At 35.0% G+C, this 21,193-nt stretch overlaps 1 protein-coding gene across 4 annotated transcripts in view; it reads left to right on the plus strand.

The window, feature by feature from the left end:
* VPS13B (vacuolar protein sorting 13 homolog B) overlaps positions 1-21,193 on the plus strand; it is a 429,986-nt gene that overhangs the window by 181,173 nt on the left and 227,620 nt on the right. For all 4 annotated transcript variants that reach the window (XM_053960664.1, XM_053960682.1, XM_053960693.1 and 1 more), the window contains exon 20: positions 13,329-13,438. In XM_053960664.1, coding sequence (XP_053816639.1) covers positions 13,329-13,438 — 110 coding nt within the window. The remainder of the gene's footprint in view (positions 1-13,328; positions 13,439-21,193) is intronic.

Consider the following 21,193-nt stretch of genomic DNA (forward strand, 5'->3'; position numbering starts at 1 on the left):
CATGTTTCATTACTTAGAACTCTCTTCACTTATTTTCTTACTGGTTTTTCCTGATTGAATTTCTTTTTTATTACTTTTAATAGTCTGACTTGTGCACTAAAAAATGCAGGAAAACTTGATCTAAATAGTTTTTACAGGTATGTTTTTTGCTGATCTGTAAAATATGATGCAAGAGCACATACCACTCTTTTGGAGCACATCCCCAAAAGATCTGCTTAGAAAATTAGTATTCTGAAGACAACATGATATATTGTCAGCCATCTGCAGTAATATTTGCTTTGTAAATAAACTCAGTGTTCTTATAATGCCTGTGCAGATGTTTTATACAGTTTACTTAACACTTCTTTTGCTAAAAATCTTAAATGAGGTTTGCAAAATCATAAAGCTGCAGTGTTCAGCTTTCTGCCAAAATTACACAAAAGGTTATATGTTTCTGTTTATTTGTAACATCTCTTGCCGAAGACACTGTAAAAATGTGAAAGCTGGTTTCACTTAAAAATCAGTTTTTCAAGACAACATATTTAAAAACTCCCACTGTGACCTAAATGTATGACAGCAGCTTTCTACACTTCTACTAGTTAAGATATGCAGTTTTGTAATTTTCCTTACCTTTGAGTTTCCAGTGCCCATATTGAGAAGTTTATGTACTTTTTAAACACAATAATAATTTTTAAAATAATAACTATCTAGACAGTGTTGTTGATATTTTGAGTGAAGAGAACCATTCACACAAGCCCCAAAATGAAAGTAAAATTCCTATTCTCCATCTAGTTAAGCATAGATTTAAAACACTGACTTAATTAAACAACATTTTGGATTTATTAATCAAAATCTATGTAATCAATTAAAATTTAACTTCAGGGATTTTTTTATAAAGCTTACCAGTAATGGAAGAGGTTAAAAAATGGATTTGAAAATAAGTGTGTTTACATAATACAGTGAATACTTTAATATATATTTAGCATAGTTAATAAAATGCCGATTTTCTAGAATTCAATAATACTAGTTAGCGTCTCTTAGATCCACATGAGTGGAAAGATACCATTCATAAATCTCAACACCATGTAAGAATGTGTATTTCAGCTTGAAGGAAAATGAGGTTATTATACTAGGTGTTTCAGTTTTTTGGGTGCATCATGTTTAGAACTTCTGAATATTTATAAACAGTTATCTTGACAGCTGACTTTAATTGTATGTTCCAAATTCACAAACATAAAGGTATTGAGAAGAATAGCTTCTGTGTCAACTAAATGATGATTTTGTAAGAATAGTAAATGTTAAATAACCATCTCCCTGCTCACTGCTGGTAGAAATGAACTGCACATACTTTGGCTTTGTTTGCAGTTTTGTGCATTAATTTCTGATGTGAAAAATGAAAATTACTTTTTCTGCTGGCTGTGTTGGAGGCTCATAGCATTGTATAAAAAGAAAAAAAGCAATTTTTATAATAAACTGGTTTGGCAATCTGGATATCTCTTAGGATATTCTGAACATTGTCTTTCGTTTATTTTTTTTAAATGATACTTCATGAAATTTATACTATACTGTACCGTGAAGATTTAAACATCACCTTTAACTTAATTCCTCGATTTTTTGTCCTTTGTATGGACTGTAAAGGTATGTTTATTATTTATCTGTTGGTGATCATGGTGACATGTATTATATTATTGAGAAAATTACTTCAATACTTCAGATTTTTTTTTTACATTTACCTGGAAACCTTAAGAATTGAAAGATTATTATAAAAATAATTAAATACTCCAAAAAGCCCTCAATCATAAAGGCCGGATGACCAGCAGCCTCCTCCAGTATTACTTGTGTTGGTTCCTTGCTTTTCTGACATTTTTAACATTAATTGCTTAATCTCTGTGAAAGAGCTGTGGTGAGCTTTCCTCTGCCCAGCTAAGATTCTTCTTTAATCTGTATCTGCAGCATTCATAATGACCATCACCGTTGTCTATAAAGTCTGAATTACTGTACATTCCTAGTAACATAAATATTAGTTTTGGAAATTACCAAATAGTTAGAGAATATCTGATATAAATTCTTCATTGTAGTCAGTAAATATGATGGTATTCTAGAAGGGATCAAATTGATACCATTAAAAACATGATTTTGTATTTAATATAGACATGACTGAATCTGGGATTAATAAATAATTGTCTATTTTTAGATTCTGTTTATTTACCAGAAGATTGTGCAAAGAAAGGCTATTTATTCAGATGAGTTACTAGCATCCCAGATGAATGCTAGAGTATTAGCAGGAAAAAAACAGCGAATAAGGACTCCAGATTGTGCTCATAGGTAAATTCAATTTACAGAATTTAGAGAATTTCACAATATGGAGTAGTAGGGCATTTTTTTCTTGATATTTATGCTGTGTGGGCATTTTTCAGTTAATAGTGCCCTGTAGATCTTGAAAAGAACCTCCAATATGTCATGTAGTTACCTTGAAATCTTCTTTCTGAAATCTCTTGGAACTACAACACATTCCTAAGACTTTCTGAAGATGGCTCACCTGCTGTAGGGGTGAATAGAATGATTTGCACATTTGAGATGTTAGTTCTTGCCTGTTTGTGTCTTGGTACAACCATTTCAGTGTACGTGGAGATGCTCATCTGTCCTCTCTCCTTTCTTACATATAGGTTTCATGAGTTGATTAAGGCTTTTTGGTTTTACATGACAGGTGTAAGTCTATCGAAGTGGTACTGCAAATCTCAAATTATCTTCAATGAACTTGTGGCCTTTCATTCAAATATGGAATTAAGTTAATGTGACATTAATAACTGTACCTCTAGAATGTAAATGGCCTTATTTATGTAAACTGAGTACACATTTGATGAAATAGCTTTTTGATGTCTGTCTACTGTAATTCTGTAATTCACAAATACTTTTGAAAGCATTGCCTACACAGATAGTTACTGTAAAAAGGACCAGGATTAGCTGTCCTTTAGAAAATTTGCCAATTTTATGTTCGAAGTACCTAAGACTTGTATATCTTTCTCACCAAGTAACCAAGCACCACAAATTTCATATTTTTCAAGGTTGTTATTTTAAAGAAGACAGTTGCTTTCAACTTGAGCTCTCTGTATCAAGTTTCTGTTGAAGTGCATGTATTAAGAAAAGGAAAATAGAAAAGGTAATGGCTGAACTGCATGTGTAACTTTACCTGCCTTGCAGTGTCATGACTTCAGCAGTATAACACACAGAGGCTATTTTTATTCTGGCTCATTGTTTGGCATTTATTTGCTATTTATTTCAGCCTTGAATCACTGTTACAGAGCATGAAGTCTTAAGCAATAGAAAGGAATACATGAATTAATTAGGACTTCCTATTTAGAAGATATATAGAGTTTTTTGTTCTTCTTTTGCTTACATTGCTGCTACAGAAAAGCGTAGCCTTATGTGGAATTTCTACAATAAATCTTACATGCCTTTCTAAGTTACTTTCATTTTCTCAGCCTCTCTGACTGTAGGTGCATTGTTTTAATTGAACACCTCAGAAATTATGTGAAATCATCTATGTGGGTTTTTTTGCCTCTGAGAAGCTGTAATGTTTAAGTAAAAAGAAAGCAGAAACCACAGCTGTATATTATTCAAATTACTTTTAAAAGGAGATACATGAGACATCTACTGATGAAAAGATTGCAGCTTTATAACTTAAAGTGCAAGACCAGTGGTATCCATAGTCACAACACTACAAATGTTCAACTGCTAAAGAAAGAATGAAAATAGCTCCCTTGGTGCCCTGTTGCCATAGGGGAAGAATCCTGTTGCAATTCCCAAAAGCATACTGCAGTAAGAAATTGCAAAATATAGTTTTGGCAGATGATGGCGAGGTGTTTATAAATGCAGAAGCTGAAAACTGTATTAAGAAAGTTCTTGGCAGTTTTCAGAGAATTTGCTGGTTTTAGTTTAAAATCCATATTTTAAAAAATATATAACTGAATGTTTTCTTGAAAATCACTTAGAAGGAGATATATTGAGGCATTTCTCATTTTAACTAGATCATTTGTTCCCAATCCTCTTAAAATGTTGTGTCACAGTTGAAGAAAAGGTTTGGTAGCACTCTACAAATCCAGTCATAGAGAGAGGGAGGATGCAATTCTATTACCAGTGTGGTAGCATATATTGGGGTACAGTTAACTGCCTAAAGGTCATAGAAATAGTAATTTGTAAATTTAGTAAGTTTTGCTCTGCTCTTTTTCATGGTAGAAAACTTGAGAGATATTATTAGGCATTCTCACTGCTTAGTTAGGAGTACTGCATTTGGATCATGACCGATGTTATTCTCTGCATTAATAGAGGTGATGGTATGTGGTCCTCTCTTCCCTGCTGGCTCATGGGTGATATCAAGTATTTCAGCAAATATCTATTTCCCATGATTTCAGAGCCTTGGTGCATACATTAGCTATTTTCTGCCTATTTTATCTTATACAGATCTATAGTCTATATATAGAATGGTTCTGTATGACTAATTCTTTCAAACCCAGCCTATTTAAGATAGCTTTGAGACTTCTACTCTGTCAAAATATTACTCCCCTCATGGACTTGCAAAAGGTCTTTTTCCATTGACACGTGTTTTCTCAGTGGCTTGCCTGTCCATGGCATTTTGGCCTTCATCTGAGGCTCTCTGTGCAGAAGTTTGTGTGGACTTTGGAGGGTTTTTTAATCAGCTGTTCTGCAGAATTGTCTACAGTGATTAGAACTTGTTTGTTGCATATGTGGAGACTCTGGTATCTTCATCAGTAAGGTCTGTGAAAACAGCCCGTAAAGTGCAGCTTCTGGAAAACTTGGAGAATCACATTCACACTTACCTAGAATATTGCAGTGATAAAAACCTACAAATAACATTGCCTTTAGAAGAGGTTCTGACATTGCAGCTTGTCTCTGAGGTCCATATCCAGGTGGTTTGGACCTGGAGGTTTTCAAAACCCATTTGCTTTGGAGTTGACTATAGTAAATAGGCAATCATTTAAAAATGATGAAAAGAAAGTTGTTTAACCAGTATGTGTGTATGCTTTTTTATTTCTGTGTTTTCTGCTCTGGGATTTGGAGAATGTATAATGCATTTGGCATGGAGCATAGAGTGAATCAGGGAGGATAAATACTGAATAAATGGTATTGTGGAACAGAAGTTTTCAGGTTTGAATGCTTAAAACTGACCCTTTTGGCTGACAGGAGCTGGATGCAGTATTCTGAATATCTGTGTACACAATGCATTTATGCAGTGGCATAGTCAATATTTTCTGTTTTATTGCTTGCTCCTTCCTTCCTACTGAACACTGATCTAACGCGTTTCTAGAATAAACAGAAATGTTGTTTTCTTAGGCAAAGTAGTCAGCTCAGTTATCATTTACATGTGAAGTTTAAATAGGAGGCAGCAATACCAGTAGGAGAAGTGTGTTTATCTGTATTGAATCAGGTGGGATATTTGGGAGTTTCTGGGTCAGCACTGTTCGTGATTACTCTGGCTAACTCAGCAGAGCTGGTCACCACATTGATGTCCTGTAGTGGCTTGGGCAGCTCAGGTCCCTGCAAGGCTCTGCTTTCTTCCATAGTGAAAATTACCATGTTTGCCTATGACTGTTGCTTTTCTCCTAAATAATTTACCCTTTGTCAGACCAGTGCCAGGACTTGAGGAAACGGCATGAAGCTGAGGCAGAGGAGGTTTAGGCTGGATTTCAGGAAAATGTGGCCGTGGAACAGGCTCCCCAGGGAAATGGTCAGAACACCAAGCCTGACAGAGTGACACTTCCAGAAGTGACACTTCAAGAAGTGTCTGGACAACATTCTCATGCACACAATGTTATTCTTGGGTTATCCTGTGCCAAGTCAGAAATTGGATTTGAGGATCCTTGTAGGTCCCTTCCAGCTCAGCATATTTTGTGATTTATCTAGTTAATTTTCTCTCTTATCCCTTCTAGTTTCTTTTAAAAAAACTGTGATTAAACAACTTGTGAAATTTGTGTAGGGAATTCTAGTAGACTACATAACTAAATCTGCTTTGAACTTGTTGTTCTAGGAGAACACCAGGTGTGAGCCATAGTATTTCTTATTTTAACACTAAATTTTCCACCATTTTTTTGCAGAATAGAATATCATCCAAAAATAATACTAGATATTAAATGGAAGAAAGGATTTGTTACCCGACTCCTGATTTCTAGTTTCAGTCCATTAAGTAAAGGAATTAGCAAAATTATTGATAAATAAAAAAGCTTCCATCTGAAGATTTTGTTCCTAATCTGCTTGAGAGTGTCTGTTTTCAGCATTTCATCCATTAATTGGAATTACTGTGTTTTACAATTGAGACTAACATGAAAAAATAGCCACAACAGCCTTTCAAATGAGACTGAGGAGGTCTCAGGTAGAGCAAATAAAAAATTAGGAAATTGCCTCATAGTTTTTTCAGAGCTCCAAACACTTCTTTAATGGAGTCTTCTCTTGATCCGTAGGAGTAACTGCAAGTGGTACTGGTTCCATACAGAAAATGGAAAGAAACAGCCTTGATGTTGTAACGTGTATCTGAACTCATTTATCAGAGAGCTAAACAAGCTAAAATTCTCAGGCTTTTGGTACAATTTGAAAACCTGGTCAGGAAGGGTCAAGTCTAAGGTCTGAGAGTCAGATTGATGATCAGATTTATAGTAGTTCCTGTTAGATAGTTTTCTAGTGTGACTTGAGGAGGAAGAGACAAAGGACCAGATTTTGGTAGAAACTTTTGTAAACTACTGGTTTGTGTTACTGAGTTTCTGAATACCTGATTTTGTAGCAATGTAGCATTAACAGCCTCTGCTTCCAGTCTGTTTAGGCCACCCTGCAGTGTCTGACTGGAAACACAGCACTCCGGGCAACTCAAATGCTTTATTTCCCCATCTTCTTTTATGAATAAAACAAAGTGTTCTAAACACTACATGTTTTTGAAAGCATTCCAATTTTCTTTATTTGCTGGTTTTAAAGTCCTTATAGTATGTCCTTCCTTTGTGTTTGTTTAGTCCTTTCTGTCAGTTGAATTTAGAGTTCCTCATTTTCCTTTTATTTACAGAATAGTAAGTATGATGGTTAAATATATAAACAACCTAACAGTGAACAGGAGGAAATGATACTTGAGTGAGATATTCTTGCAATAAAAACATAGAATTAAGGAGGAGATGCTGTACAGCTCTGCATAAGAATATTGCCATTACATTTTCATAGAGATTATTCAGTAATCATTTAAATAAACCTGATATTTCTGTATACTACAGCTGCCTATACATTTTCTTTTTTTCTTGGTCTTTACTGCCTATTAAACTGTTTCTCTGAACCCACATCACTGTATTCTCTAAAGGAAATTAAAGTTTTGATCAAATGATTTTGGAAAAAAGGGAACCTTTCAAGATAACTTGTTTTTTGTTTCAAAAACATTCAGCACACAAATTAAATATGAATATTCTAGCATTTTTGTGAAAACTTCCAACTCAGCATATCACAGTTTTTCCTCAGTAAGAAAGATAAAATGCTAAATGGACTAAGTTCCATTCTTAGCATCAGTGATGATGTGAAATAACTGAAGGTTGTTGTCCATACCTTGATTTGATACGGCTTTCTGCAGATTGATTTGCAGAAATGTTTCTTCTTGTACATAGAAAAATGATGCCTTTTGTACAGCACTTTGTATTAAACAGTGTATCCAGCAGTTTTGTTTTGCTTCTTATGTTACATCTTTGAGCATACTTCTAAGTCATAATTCTGTAATTCAGCTTTTGTGAGCATTTGGGTATGTATATTGAGAAAAACAGGATGGTTTTGTCTATAAAAAGATGATAATGGTTTATCAGAACATTCAGTTGAAATTAGGCCTGTCTGATTTAATTATGATTAACACAGGATGGACTTGTACATTAAATTTTTTCTATTAGCTACTGTAGGCTAATATATTTGCCACTTAGCTGTGGCATATAACTTAACATCTGAATTCTATCTGTGGGTCCTGCTGTGTCATTTAATAACTGCAGTTATCTGCCTTACTTTCTCTATTTTTTAAATAAAAATAATGATGTTGACCCTCTCTTTTTTTTAATGGTTTTCTGCTATAAACCTCAATATGAATTAGAAGGTCGTGATAGCAGTAGAAGTATGTTCTTAGTGAATGTTTTTGAATATTAAAAGCTTTTTTAATTAAAAAAAAAAAAAAAGAATGGTGTTAAAATCTTGTGGGATATATATTCTTGGGCAGAGACTAATTTGTATGAGAGTGTTGTATGAGAGTTTGATGTTACAGACCAAAGTGCCTTAGTTAAAGGGAAAGTGTTAACCCACTACATCTGTTTTAGTGAAATATTCTAATATTGGTCTAATCAACTAAACTAATTGATCTCAGAGTTATTTTAAGCACTTGGAGAATGTAAAACTCTATGCAAGTACAGTAGACTTGGAGGTTTTTTTTGGGATAAAATTGGTGTAACCTTTGCATCTGCAGGCATTCAAGTCAACCTTGAATAGAGAGACATGCAGACATATACTTCAGTAGTTAGACAAAATTTATTAACTTACTGTAGCAGCTATAATGTAAAAATAACTTTCACAGTCATGTAAACTTTGATGTGGCTTGAAGTATCTGTTTCCCTTGTCTGACTCAGCAGTTCGGGATGAAATGCAGGACAGTGTCTCTTAGATAAGCTGATTATTTTGCAAGACAGTCATATTGGCTTTGCCCTCCATAGTCCAAAGTAGACCAATAAGTTGTATGATTAATGTTTATGCAGTGTAACTGCAATTTCTAACTCTTCAGCTCTCATTCTTCATTTTGAGATGTTACTGAAAATGGCTGTGGTGTCACAGGATAACTAATTGGTAAAGCCTATTTGGAATGTGGGTAAGTGAGCCATACTGGCAGCAAGCAGAGTAGTAAAGAGGAATTTTTTTCCCTTAGTTGACTCCCAGGCTAAAATTAAACAGACTTAGATATTTCCACACTTAGGGATTTACAATGCATCTGCTTTGAGTCAGATAGCAGAAAGAATTAGTTACTTATATGCTTCTATAAAATAGAACTCTTCACTTGGGTGTAATATGCAGATCTGCACTTTTATAGTATGCCTTAGTGAAAATGCCCTTCAAAACAGTAAAAAAAAAAAAAAGTAAAAATTATATTTCTTCTCTCAGGTGTCATTTAAAATAATTAGATACTACATGAATGATGCTAACTCAACCTGTAGTATCTATGTATCATTCATGAGTCCTGAGATATCTAGGAGTCATGAGTGCTCAATGCTAAAATAATTCATGATGCAGATTATATAGCAAGATGGTGTAGTATTTTTAAGGTAGTTACTATAAATATACAAAGCTTGTCAGAATTAGGTTTTATTGTAGGTCACTCCATTTGTTCATATTTGTGATCCCTTACATACAGAAGATGTACATCTACTCAAACTTCAGTTTCCCATAGAGGTTTTTCAGTTTATTTTGTAGGGGGATTTCTGAAATGTGTTACTGGAAGTTTTTCCTGGAAATAATATTAAGGTATGTTTCGATACTGCATACATATAGAGCAGAATTTGGAAAAAATTCTGCTAGGGTGGTGGTGGTCCTTTACTGTGGCAAAAATTCATTTTCAGGTGCATAAATGGCAAGATTATTGTCTGGTCTTCCTAGTATTTTTTTTTTTCTCCGGACTGTTCAGAATGACTCAGTAATGCAGTTTACTCATTCATAAGATTTGTGCAGCTCCCAAAAAGTGTTTTTTGCCAAGGGTTGCCACCTTCCTTCTCCTTCCCAAAGTGCTCATTCACTTCCACATTCTTTTTTCACTGTTCTGCTTCTTTCATCTTTTCTTGTGTTTCTTCAATATTTGGGGCCCTTTCCTGTTCTTTTGTGATGACTGAACATTCCACAGCTCCACAACTCTACTGGTGGACTCTGCCATATTTCACCCATCCTGCCTTTCCCTCTGGCCTCTGTTCTTTGCAGCTGTGTTCCCAGGGTGGGTGTCCTCTTCCACCTCACCAGAAGTGTACCACATTACCTGTTTTCCTCACTTTTTTCCCCTGAGTTTCTATGCGGGAGCCCCAGGCTGGTGACCCCTCTCCTCCCTGCTCCTCCAGCAGCCTATGCTCAGCACTCCAAGTGGGAGGAGGTGGCAGTGGGGCCAACCCAAGCAGGAGGCCCCAGTTATCTTCTGCAGGCCCCCATCCCTTGGGAAGAAGAGTGCTGTTGTTGCAGCTGTCATCATCCAAGGAGACTTTGCAGGAAACTCATCCACAGGATGAGAGTGCCAAGCATCGCTGTCCTCTGCTGCCTTCCCTTCGTCATCCTCCTCTGCCTGATTGCAGCCTCCCCATCTCCTATTCCTTCAGGAGAGAGAGTGGGAATTTGTGAAGGAAGGAAATTATTTGCCCAAGCTGAGCCTGGCAAATGACACCATGACTCAGGAAATTCTCAAACATTAAAGATTACGTGGTGGTGGGTCCAATACTTATTTTTCAAATCTGGTACTAGATAGATGTAATAGATAACTCTGGCCAGAACTGAGATCTGGAAAGGAAACCCTAGTATGCTATGGGATTAAGGTCTGCTTTTTTTCTAAAATGTAAGTTTAATTAAAAGGAGAAAAGGGTAGGAGAGAAAAGAAAGTTCTCCACAATCTTAATGAAATTCAGGGAGCTCGAGCATTGCATATTGATGGAGACAGAATAGCAATTAATTTTTTTTTAGGAGTGTGAGGAATCTGCTGCCAGCTTCAAGCTTGATCCTCAAATTAGTGGGAACTTCCTTAAAAACTTGGGAGGATTCTTATTTTTTTGACATGAAAACAGGAGGCAAATCTGAGAAACTTTTTTTACTAGATATTAATTTTTAAGAAAGCTGTTACACAAAAACCAAGTTTACATAGGTGATTAAACAGCCCTTAAATAATAGTGGCTGAGTAGCAAACACAGCAGTAAATTTTAGTAATTTAGTGTGACAGATGTGGCTTAGTAGGAAGCTGAAGTTACCTGACAGTGAAATTGAAAGGCAAATAATGTGACTGCTTATCTCAGTACTTCTACTGAGGGTTTTTGGTTGGTTTGTTTTGTTGTTTTTTTTTGGTTTTTTTTTTTTTTTTTTTTAATAAACCAGGAACAAGCTATCAAAAGAAAACTGGAAAAATGTTTCCTATTTGTGCTGCCTTACTGTAGAATTTTATGGGATTGTGCTAGTGTTGACTTCATTGAAGGGAATGGAGAGTTTCAGTTCAAAGTTTGACTTACTTGTATTGAACTTCTTAGTTGTAGCTAATTTTTTTCAGTAATCAAGAAACTCTGTTAAGTTCCTAGAATGATGTGCTGCAGTAACACTGTATTTTTCTTTTCAGGAGTCTGCTAGAAATGTGGGATTTTCTGTTGACTTTGCCTGTAGGCTGCCTTTCTGCTGCACTCATTGGGAGGTCTGTCTCCCACTTTTCATATCACATGTACATTAAACCTTTCATTAAGTATTGCTGACAACAGGCGGTGTCTCTTAAAGATGCAGGAGTCTTTTACATTGGCATATAAATATGTTATAAAAGATAATGATTGTAACATTTATTTTATCAATCCTCTGTTACCTTTTGCTTCCTTTTTCTGGTTTCCTGCACATCCTGCCACAAGGCATATTCACTGATCTTACTTGCATGTTACCCATTTATGGTTGACATTGGCTTTTCCTTTAACTACAGATTTATTTCCAAGGTTTATTACTGACATTTAAAACCTTCAGCTCACATGGACTAATCTGTGTATAGGAGTTCCTCACAGTGTGTGTTCCAACTCCAAGCCTGGGCTAGGCAGATGATTTATCTTTGTGTGTTTCCTGACTGCCATTTTCCCATTGTGCTCATCAGGCTTTGCTTGTGTCACCCCAGGTTGGTGGGTCTCCTGCCATTTGGAATTCAGCTGGTTTTAAAATTTTGCTATATACAATAAACTCATAACTTATATTTTTTTAATTAATTTCCCATTTATGATTTTGCTGATGTGTCTTTTGAGGCATGTTTTTACTGTTTTTTGGAAAGTACATTGAATTGTGTGTCAAACTTTCCGAATGTATTTGAATTTATTATTAAATTCAGATTGCTGCATAATTACATTGTATACCACAGAGTAAATGTAGTGTATATTGCTTTAGGAACTATGATTCTTGGTATTATAGAACTACTGGAATTCTGTGGCATTTGGTGATGGGATCTTCCAGTAACCAGGATTTCTGTTTTAAATTTATTTTGTTACTTATTTCATTATTTCATATATCAATTTGTTGTAAAATTGCAAAGCTTATGTGAAAAGATAACTGCCTACTACTACTTGCTACAATTTTTCAGTTTAGTTAATACTTTTGTATTCCATTAACCCATTTGCTTCTGGTTTGTACAGCTCTGTAATTACATTCTGCTGTAATAGATACATTATCAGTACTATAAGAAAAAAAGCCTCACCAATGTATAATCAGTCTTTTAATGCAGGTTTAATGGAGATAGTGCTTCATAATTAGGGTTTTAGTGTGCATGGTTTGATTTATATGCTAACATTTCTGGGTACTGACATAGTTTTTCTCCTATTTTGAGCCTTAACATTTGCCATGTAAGGTTTTCTTCACAAACATAAGAAGACTAGAAGTTTACTTTTAAGAAATAATGTAGCCCTGTCTTGTAATCCTAGGTCCTAGAAAGTGAGATTTAAAGAAAATAAGATATATTGTAAAGCTTAGGAAAATCCTAAGAGCTCACAGTATGGAAGCTGCCAGTGTTGTCAGTTACAAAATTTGCCTTATTTTGCCTAACTCATCTCTAAAGATTATTCATGACCCTGTTTACATGAAAAATGTTTGTCCTGAGCTTTGGGCAGAGCTAGTGAGTGTAAAGTAGGCCTGTCTTTATTAAAAGAACTCACTGTCCTAGAATGTGGGTTTTTTTAATTGAGGTTGTGAGGAGTCATGCATTATATTCTTCCCTTTCTGTCAGGGGTCTTATTGACTCCTTTTTTGCAGAGTGTTAATGTTGGCTGAGAATTTGAGGGAAGGTGTTGTGTGTATTCAGTTGCATAAGCAATTTTGTGAAAACAAGCATTTTTCTTGACAAAAAGTTGTAAGAAGCAAATCAATATGCAAGTTGCTGCATTTTTTTATGTGTGCATATAGTGCTGGTAAGTTTCTCACTTTGAATATGTTTTTGAAGTTTATTCTTTAAGTATTACTATTTATTGTATATGTAGTCCAAGCCAAATAAAAGTCTGCATTAAAGATGATTTGTGTGCAACAAAACTGAATACATATAAGGAGATTCTTGAGCAGGTAGTTTAATTTTTTCTCTTTTCTATGGTGTGCAGGTGCAGTTCTCTTGTCCAGTGTACAAGGATTAGCAATTAATGTTGATCCAGTCCTGTATACGTGGCTTATCTACCAACCTCAGAAACGAGTTAGCAGACACATTCAGCAGGTATGTCTTCTAGGAGGAAAAGGGATGGGGAGAGGGGAAGCTTTCACCTCGATATATGCCAAGTAGTGTGTTTTTCCAAGTATTTGTAGTTTATTACTGCTTCCTTGTAGTTTGTTGCTCGTACTGTTGATCTTATTTTGAATTATTTAAAATGTTAAGTTGGCATATTAAAATTTAATTTTCACAACTTTTTCATTTCTAATTAAAAGAACAAAGAAGATGGGTTTGTGATCACCTTCTAGGATTATTATTTTGCAACTATTCTTAACTACTGAGACTTCATAAACCTTGAGTCTAAATAGTACATATATTTTAAAATCTGTGATGGTCTATCAAATAATTGCATAACTGGTTATAAAGTCAGCGCTCTTATTCACCTCCATTTTAATAGGAGATGAACCATACAGTTGATAACCTGACAGAAGTGAGTGCTGTAGCAGATCCTGTATATCATGTCAAAATACATATTTGCATACAATGTGCTTGACAAAGGTAGGAGAAGCTAAGGCCTGGGGTCTGCGTGTTGCAATGGTTTCCTGGTCATGTTCTTAACCCTGATTTTCATGCCACGTATTCCCAAACTGAAAAGAACACTGGTTTTCCCTGAAACTAAACTTACTTATAACTGTTGTTTGGCAGAATTTCCTAGAACTTAAATGTGCTATAGGTGATCAGACTGGTGGTTGATGACACCAGTGATGTTCTATCTCACTTATAAGTGGTCAGTTATTAAGTGGCAAATTAAAAATCTCAGTATTTGTCTCATAACTGTAGAACACTGTACACTTCAAAGAAGTTTCATTCTGGGCCCCTGAAGTGGGAGGATAAACGTGACTTGTTCTTGTGTCCAAATTTATTTCTTGTGTCCAAATTACCTTGTTAGGTAGTAATTGTCAAACATTAATTTGAGTGCCATTAAGCTCATTCTGCACCAGCATCTGAAAAACTTCTGTGACAATGAAGCTTTATTATTGTTTTAATAAATTTACTCTGGTTTTAAATGTATTGAGTTATTAATTCCTGCATCATAACTGGAGCAGCACATTTCCTGGTGTATGTCTTGTTGCAAAACACACCATTTATCTAATTTTTATTGTTACGTAGCCTTCCAAAATGTAATCAGTCCTGCTTATCCTGCTTATTTCCAATGTTTGTATAAACGTCTCTCTTTAATATCAGTGCATTTAATCAGCTGTTAGTGCTTTCTCTTTTGATGCTGGGTGACTGGATGGATAAAGTGACTACATTAGGAAACTTGTTTGTCCCTGGTTTTGATCATCAATGGCGAAATTTTTAGCCAAATTTTGTATAAATATTTATTTTGTAACTTGTGTCATTACCTCATACAACCTTATAAATTTTTCATCATCTATTTCAGATTAAAATTACTGTATCACAATTCTATTGTTATTAGCATTAAAAATGTCTTAGCAATTTGAAATTTTTTAAAATATGAGTTTAACTGTCAATGTCATACCATTTTCATTGTTAAAATGACTGAGGTAATGGACTGCATGTAATAATACAAATTAAATTGTCTGTAGCAGTCATAAGAAACTTTATTTGAAAAGAAAACAATACCTGTAATAGGTTATGCTTAACCACAGACTTTTTTTCTTTATATAATGCTGTAATTATACTAGAATAAGAATTCTAGTGAAAGTTAGGCCTTGTACATTATTTTTTGGAAACATTCAGCTTGTTATCGTAATCTAACTAGTATAACCAAACAAAAATGCTCTGTAAAACCTTCCTAATTTTTGAACATTTAACAGCCATTTGACACAAAGCTTTCAAGCAAGAGTTAGGGTCAAAATGTTATTGATTGGTAAAGCTCTTATCTTCCTCTGTTTTAACTGTCAGTCTTATGCAATTGCAACTGAAAAAAAATAAAGAAAATACTTTCTTTAGAAGTTCTTTGTATGATTCAGAGATCTTAAATATTAAGACATTTTAGGTTTTAAAACAATGCTTTTGCTCTATCATTTTGAGTTGTAAGTTCTATCTGAAAATGCAGAGTTAGGAAACCTTTCAGTATATTTGGCCCTGTGTACACATTAAACTCATAATGTTAGTACTTGATAAAATAATTTAAATGAAAGTATTAATTTATTTATCAGCACAACTATAGTGATGTAAACTCCTGCTTGCATACAGGATGGGGATGGGATTGTCTGGCTCCCCACAGGGATGGGACACGTTTACATATGAATCTCTTCATTTTGGTTTGCCTTTTAACTATTTTTCTGGGCTTTTAGGTTTAGGTTTATAATGGTAATTTGGTAGTACATGTATTTTATATCTGCTGAAATATTCACCATGTCTGTTCTAACAGGGTTTAACTCAGAGCATGACAAGTTAGAAATATGGAACATAATAAGCTGCATTTTTACAAAACTCATAACATTTCAATGTCTCTTTGGCCTCAGTGGCATTTTATTCAGCTGGAACAGAGCAGTGACTGACTGCCATGCTGGGGTACATGCAGCCCAGAGCATCACCCCTCTTCATTTATTACTGTTGGACTATTGCTAGGCAAAGCTCTCTTTGCACCTTGCTGCCCAGCAGCTAAGAATTGTACAACTGGTGTGATAACCAAGGCCATTATGTTGGTATTCATTTCTTAAGAATATTTTAGTCTGTATGGATTGTTTTTGTAAAATGAGCTGTAAGTGTAGCGACACTCAGTGTGGGAGTAGTTTGTGCACCATTTGCTTCTCGCCTAAACCCCTTGTGTTTCTTTAGTCTGAATGCCCTGTTGAGAAGGTAAATCCTTTGTAAATGCTTATGAAAGGTTAATTTGACCAGAATTTAGCAAAGATTCTGCTATGGAGTGACTTCTTGTTCTCATGGTGTTTATAGCTTGTTAACGATGACTCCCAAATGAAAAGCAAAACAAAGCCAAGATTAGAGGCCATGTTTTCAGTAATTTAATATTTTGACATGTTTTGGAAGATTTTTTCTGGTGAGTCTTGTGGCAGCAAGGCCTTGTTTCTAGTAATTTTTAGTAATTTTAATTTTAATGTTTTATTGTGACTATTTTTAAAGACTTTTTCAGCTGTGGCTTGTTTTATTTTTGTAAACCAATGCTGTTTTTCATATACTCACTCTCTTTTAAAAGCCTACACTTAGCTTTGCAAGATAAAAATTTGAAGAGTTTCTTTTCCTTGAGAAGAAGCCTTAGCTATACTTTGATATGGGTCAGTCAGTATGTGTGATGCTTTTTGCAATGAATTTATAAATCAATGTGTGGCATCTTTCTCAAATCCACATTAATGTAAAGCCTTTGTAACTTGTCAATACTTACATTATTGATTTCTATGAGCTAAAATGAGTAATTTTAGGGAAAGACTGAATTATCAAAAATATATACTCATAGATGCCTAATGTATATCTCATATATATTGCTCATATTTCTGTCCATTTTTTCAGCTGCTCCATACACGTGCATGTGTTACTACCTAATTTAAAGAGCATTTCAGTAACAGAGCAGATCTAAACCCAAGAGGTAAATGTGAACATTCTAAGTCATGTATAGAAACAACCAAGAGAATGACATTGCACTTCTTCCAGATTCATCATGTTTTAAAACACTGGAATGTAACTTCAGAATCCAGATTTCTCCTTCTTTCTTGAACATCTACACCATGAGAGACTGTGTATCCCAATTCAAACCCAAGAATTTTTTCTCAACTGTTTAGGTGGATTAAAAAGTCAGTCATTAACAATTCAATTCAATCAAGTGGTTTTTTCTTCAACTCTGCTTTTTCTCTGCTCATTTTCTCTTTACCATTTCTCTTTGACTAATGTAACTTATTATATTTTGCTGATCCATTTCTTCAGTGGTTCAGAAATAGATATGGCTTCTTCAGGCAGTATTCCCATCCTTTATAAAATCCTTTCACTGCTTTATGGAAAGTTCATAATGAGCTGAGGGTAATACCAATCTTGATGTTGTACTTTGGGTGGTACTTTGTTCAGAAGTCTGCATCAAAGATCTCCCTGGGATTTTTGACTAAGATGAAATAATTTTATCATTATGATTTGATCAGTAGTCTCTTGTAGAACAAGTAGATCCTTTAAATAATTCTGTCTTAGAATGACTTTTGGAATATTGCACATCCTTGATGCTTTAAGAGCCAAATGCGTCTGATAATGAGTGGCAATGAATGAATGACAGAATGTAAGAGGAAGTTTCAGTACTCAAATTTAGGGTTATTCCATGTTGCAGCAAAGCTGGCTGTTGAGGGCAGAGCTGTATTGCTTCGTATTTCTTTTTTACCTTGAAAAAATAGCTGGAAATGCTTTGATAAAACAAGCATGTTTCTATAGTAAACATAATTACTTTCTTGGTGCACAGAGATTTCTCAGATTATAATAGATTTTGATTTCTGATATTGCTTGCAGGTCAGAAGCATTGTGTTTATCCCTATCAGTATCTGTTACCTCTTACCCAATGGAAGGCATTTAAGTTTCTGAAGGATACAGAAATGAAGTTGCTTCTTGTTTAAGGAACTAAAGCTACGTGGAACTCAAACCTTGTATCTTCTGCTTTCAGAGGCCCCTTGAAACTGCTGATGGAATGCTTTCATCAGTTGGTGAAAATGAGGGGTTTCTTGGCTGACATCAGTCCATCACATAAGTTTGGAAACATTACAGCTAATCAGTTATCAGTCTTTTATGTCAGGAGAACACTTTTACAATACCTGAAGTGCCTACCTGAAGCAGTCATAGAATTTCAGCTGAATTAGCAAGTCCACCTGCCAGGAAAGAAGGTGATTTTGTGCACCCCAGGGGTGAAGCAAGTCTTTTTATTTAGCAGTTAATTTTAATTAATGCAATTTTATCCATTCATTTAATTTTAATTGGGAACTAGGCCTAATGCCTTGCTTTATTTGAACTCTCTGAAACAATTTAGGTGTACCAGTTATCTTAGAAATCAAAACAATTAAATGTAACTCAGTAGTCGAGCAGTGATTGCATTTTCATGTCATTAGAGCTTGTTGCAAGGTAGACAGGGTGGATCCTCCTTGCTGTCACAGCTCATTCTGGTACAGTTTGGACAGTCTTGTAAGCAAATGTAAATATTGTTTCTGAGCTAGATAGTGATTGCATGACAGTGATCTCAGATGTTCAATAAACACCATGTGTTGAGCAGAACTGCCATCCATCCCCACTCCAAAGACTTTGTTGATTTTTCTTCCTGCTTTCTAGCTGCAAGCTCCTGCCCGTGTAACCATCGGTCTGTGTGCATGCAGCATCCACCGTGTGGCTGTACCATCTCAAGGACAGCAGTTCATGTCTGGGCTCAAGCTTTTGAATTTGATGTTTCACAAACCAGTGATAATGTTTAGGTTCCTATCTTGGAGTATTCTTTTGCCTTTGGTTTGTTATCAGGGAGGTGACTGTATAGGCAGCCCTTGAATTAAAGTTATCCGCCTGTTCAGTTGTTCAAGTTTTCTGTAAAACTCATTTCTCATGCTCCCAGATCTGCCTGCAGTCTCTTCAGCCTCACATTTTTGGGAAGTTGTAATTCAGAAATAAAATATTTAATTACAAAAAATCCCAAGGAAAATGAAATACTGATTCACCTAAGGCAAATTAGTCCTCTTTACAGATATTTTAGGTTTATTTTAGGTTTAGTTGGCATGTCTCCACATAAATCAGGAAATACTTGGCCCGTTGTATTTTTGGTGAGCTATTTTTTAGCTATTGCTTGTCCGAGCCCTTCTCTGACTTTAGATCTTTATCATTTCCAAAGTCATGTTGACCATGTAGTATGAAGTAAAAAAAAATTTTAAATCGGTATGTATTGATCTATTTGCATGCTTAAATGGCATATATATGTGTGTTTTGTGTACACATACTTAACATGGTATGTAATGTGTCAGATTATTTGTGCCAATAAAGATTAAATTTAGAAAAGGATTGCTTTTCTGTAGTTTTTCAGCCACTGCTTAAAAACCTAATTACATTTGAAAAGTAGTAACCTTTCTTCTTCTGAAATATGTGAAGAGTTAGTATTTTAGTATTCTGTATATAACTGCCACAAAACATCATTGCATTGTTAAAACTGTCAGTATTCTAGAAATAGATTCTAGAATATCAATATTCTAGAAATCAGAAATCTGATTTTGACTTTGTGTCAACGAAACAGTCTCATATAAAAGCTGCTGTAGTTCCAGAACTGTTACATGTTCTTTATCTTCTATAACACTACCAATTAGTAACCATAAATCTCAATCCCAAGTAGGTGTATTTGAGCTTTACTACATCCTACTTTATAGCTGGCTTTTTGGAATCTTGTGATGAAATGCTTATGATAGCACTAGCCTGCCGTGTCTCCTTTCTCATCAGATTGGTCTTCCTTTACAGATGTGGGGCTCTTGTCATCTGCTATTTCCCAAGCCACAATTTCCTCATCAGTTTGTGGCTAAACCCCAAATCTTGATGATCCTTTTCCATCTAGTTCAAGACTGATCTTTCATCTTCTGGATTCTTTTAACCAGAAATCTTTTGCCAAAAACCTGACAAGATTGTACTGGGCATCATCAGTGCAACATCAGGCTTGATTTCAGTGAGCAAAGATAAAACAGCTGTTTCATTGTCCAGATCAGCACTCAATATCTGGTCATAATTTTTTCCAGCTTTATCTGGCTGTGATAGCCTTGATGTTTTTCACTCTTTGACTAGTAGTGTAACTTATTATATTTTGCTGATCCATTTCTTCAGTGGTTCAGAAATAGATACAGCTTCTTCAGGCAGTATTTCCATCCTATTGTCTTCTGTACAGTCCTGTATTGTCTGCATTCATTCTTCAGAAATTCTTGCTTCATTTTGGCAAGTCAATATTCTTGCAATGTTACATCCAGAATTACCAAATCATGGCTCAACAGTTGCTGTCATGAGAAGGCTGCAGATGGCTATGCCTTATGAAATTGTATCAGATAAATTGCAAAATTTTGAAAATAAGTAATGTAAACTGTCTGATGAAAGTTAACAAAACTTCAGATCCTCTCTCTATATGCAAGTGTGAAGTATTTCTGTGGTGTAAAGGTTGTCTTTTCAAAGCTGATGGGGATTTTTGTTGTTGCTAAAACTAGAGGGTATGCCAAGGTGGCATGTTACTGTATTCCAGAAAAACTTTTTAGTGCTCTTGGAAACAAAGCTAATGACTGTACATTCAGAGGGAGGAGGAGAGATGAGAGTTCTGTTTGTCATTGAAATTAGTATTTTTCTATTAACTTTGCATACCACTGTATATATAAATGGATTGTTTTCACTGGAGTAGGATTAAATAGCTGATTGTCTTACTTTAATTTACTTTTATAGTGGAAAATGGTGAAGGCGTTTGGAAGCCATTCTCCTTCAGTTAAATGATTTTTCTGTTTGTTTTGGGGTTTTGTATGTGTGCGCATATTGCACACTGCTTGATTCAGTGATCTGTTTTCTATTGGAGAAAATTTACAAGCACATTGCCCGCCTCACACGAATTTGTTTCCCACAGAGATTCCTAATGCAATGTGTGAGGTTTCTCATTACACAGCTATATGGATTACATTTTCACTCCAATTCGAACAAAATTAAATTACACAAAAATTAAGATGCGTGTAATCCTAATGTCTGATCTGTAGAAAAAAACTTTGTCATCTTTAAATGATAACCTTCTGCAAAATCAGTGGTAGAAATCTTCTGCTTTTGTCAACTGGGATGCATCTGCAATTTACATAGCAGCTGATATTACAGAAAAATGAC

This window comes from Vidua chalybeata, chromosome 1, assembly GCF_026979565.1.
Source record: "Vidua chalybeata isolate OUT-0048 chromosome 1, bVidCha1 merged haplotype, whole genome shotgun sequence".
NCBI classification, from domain to species: domain Eukaryota; kingdom Metazoa; phylum Chordata; class Aves; order Passeriformes; family Viduidae; genus Vidua; species Vidua chalybeata.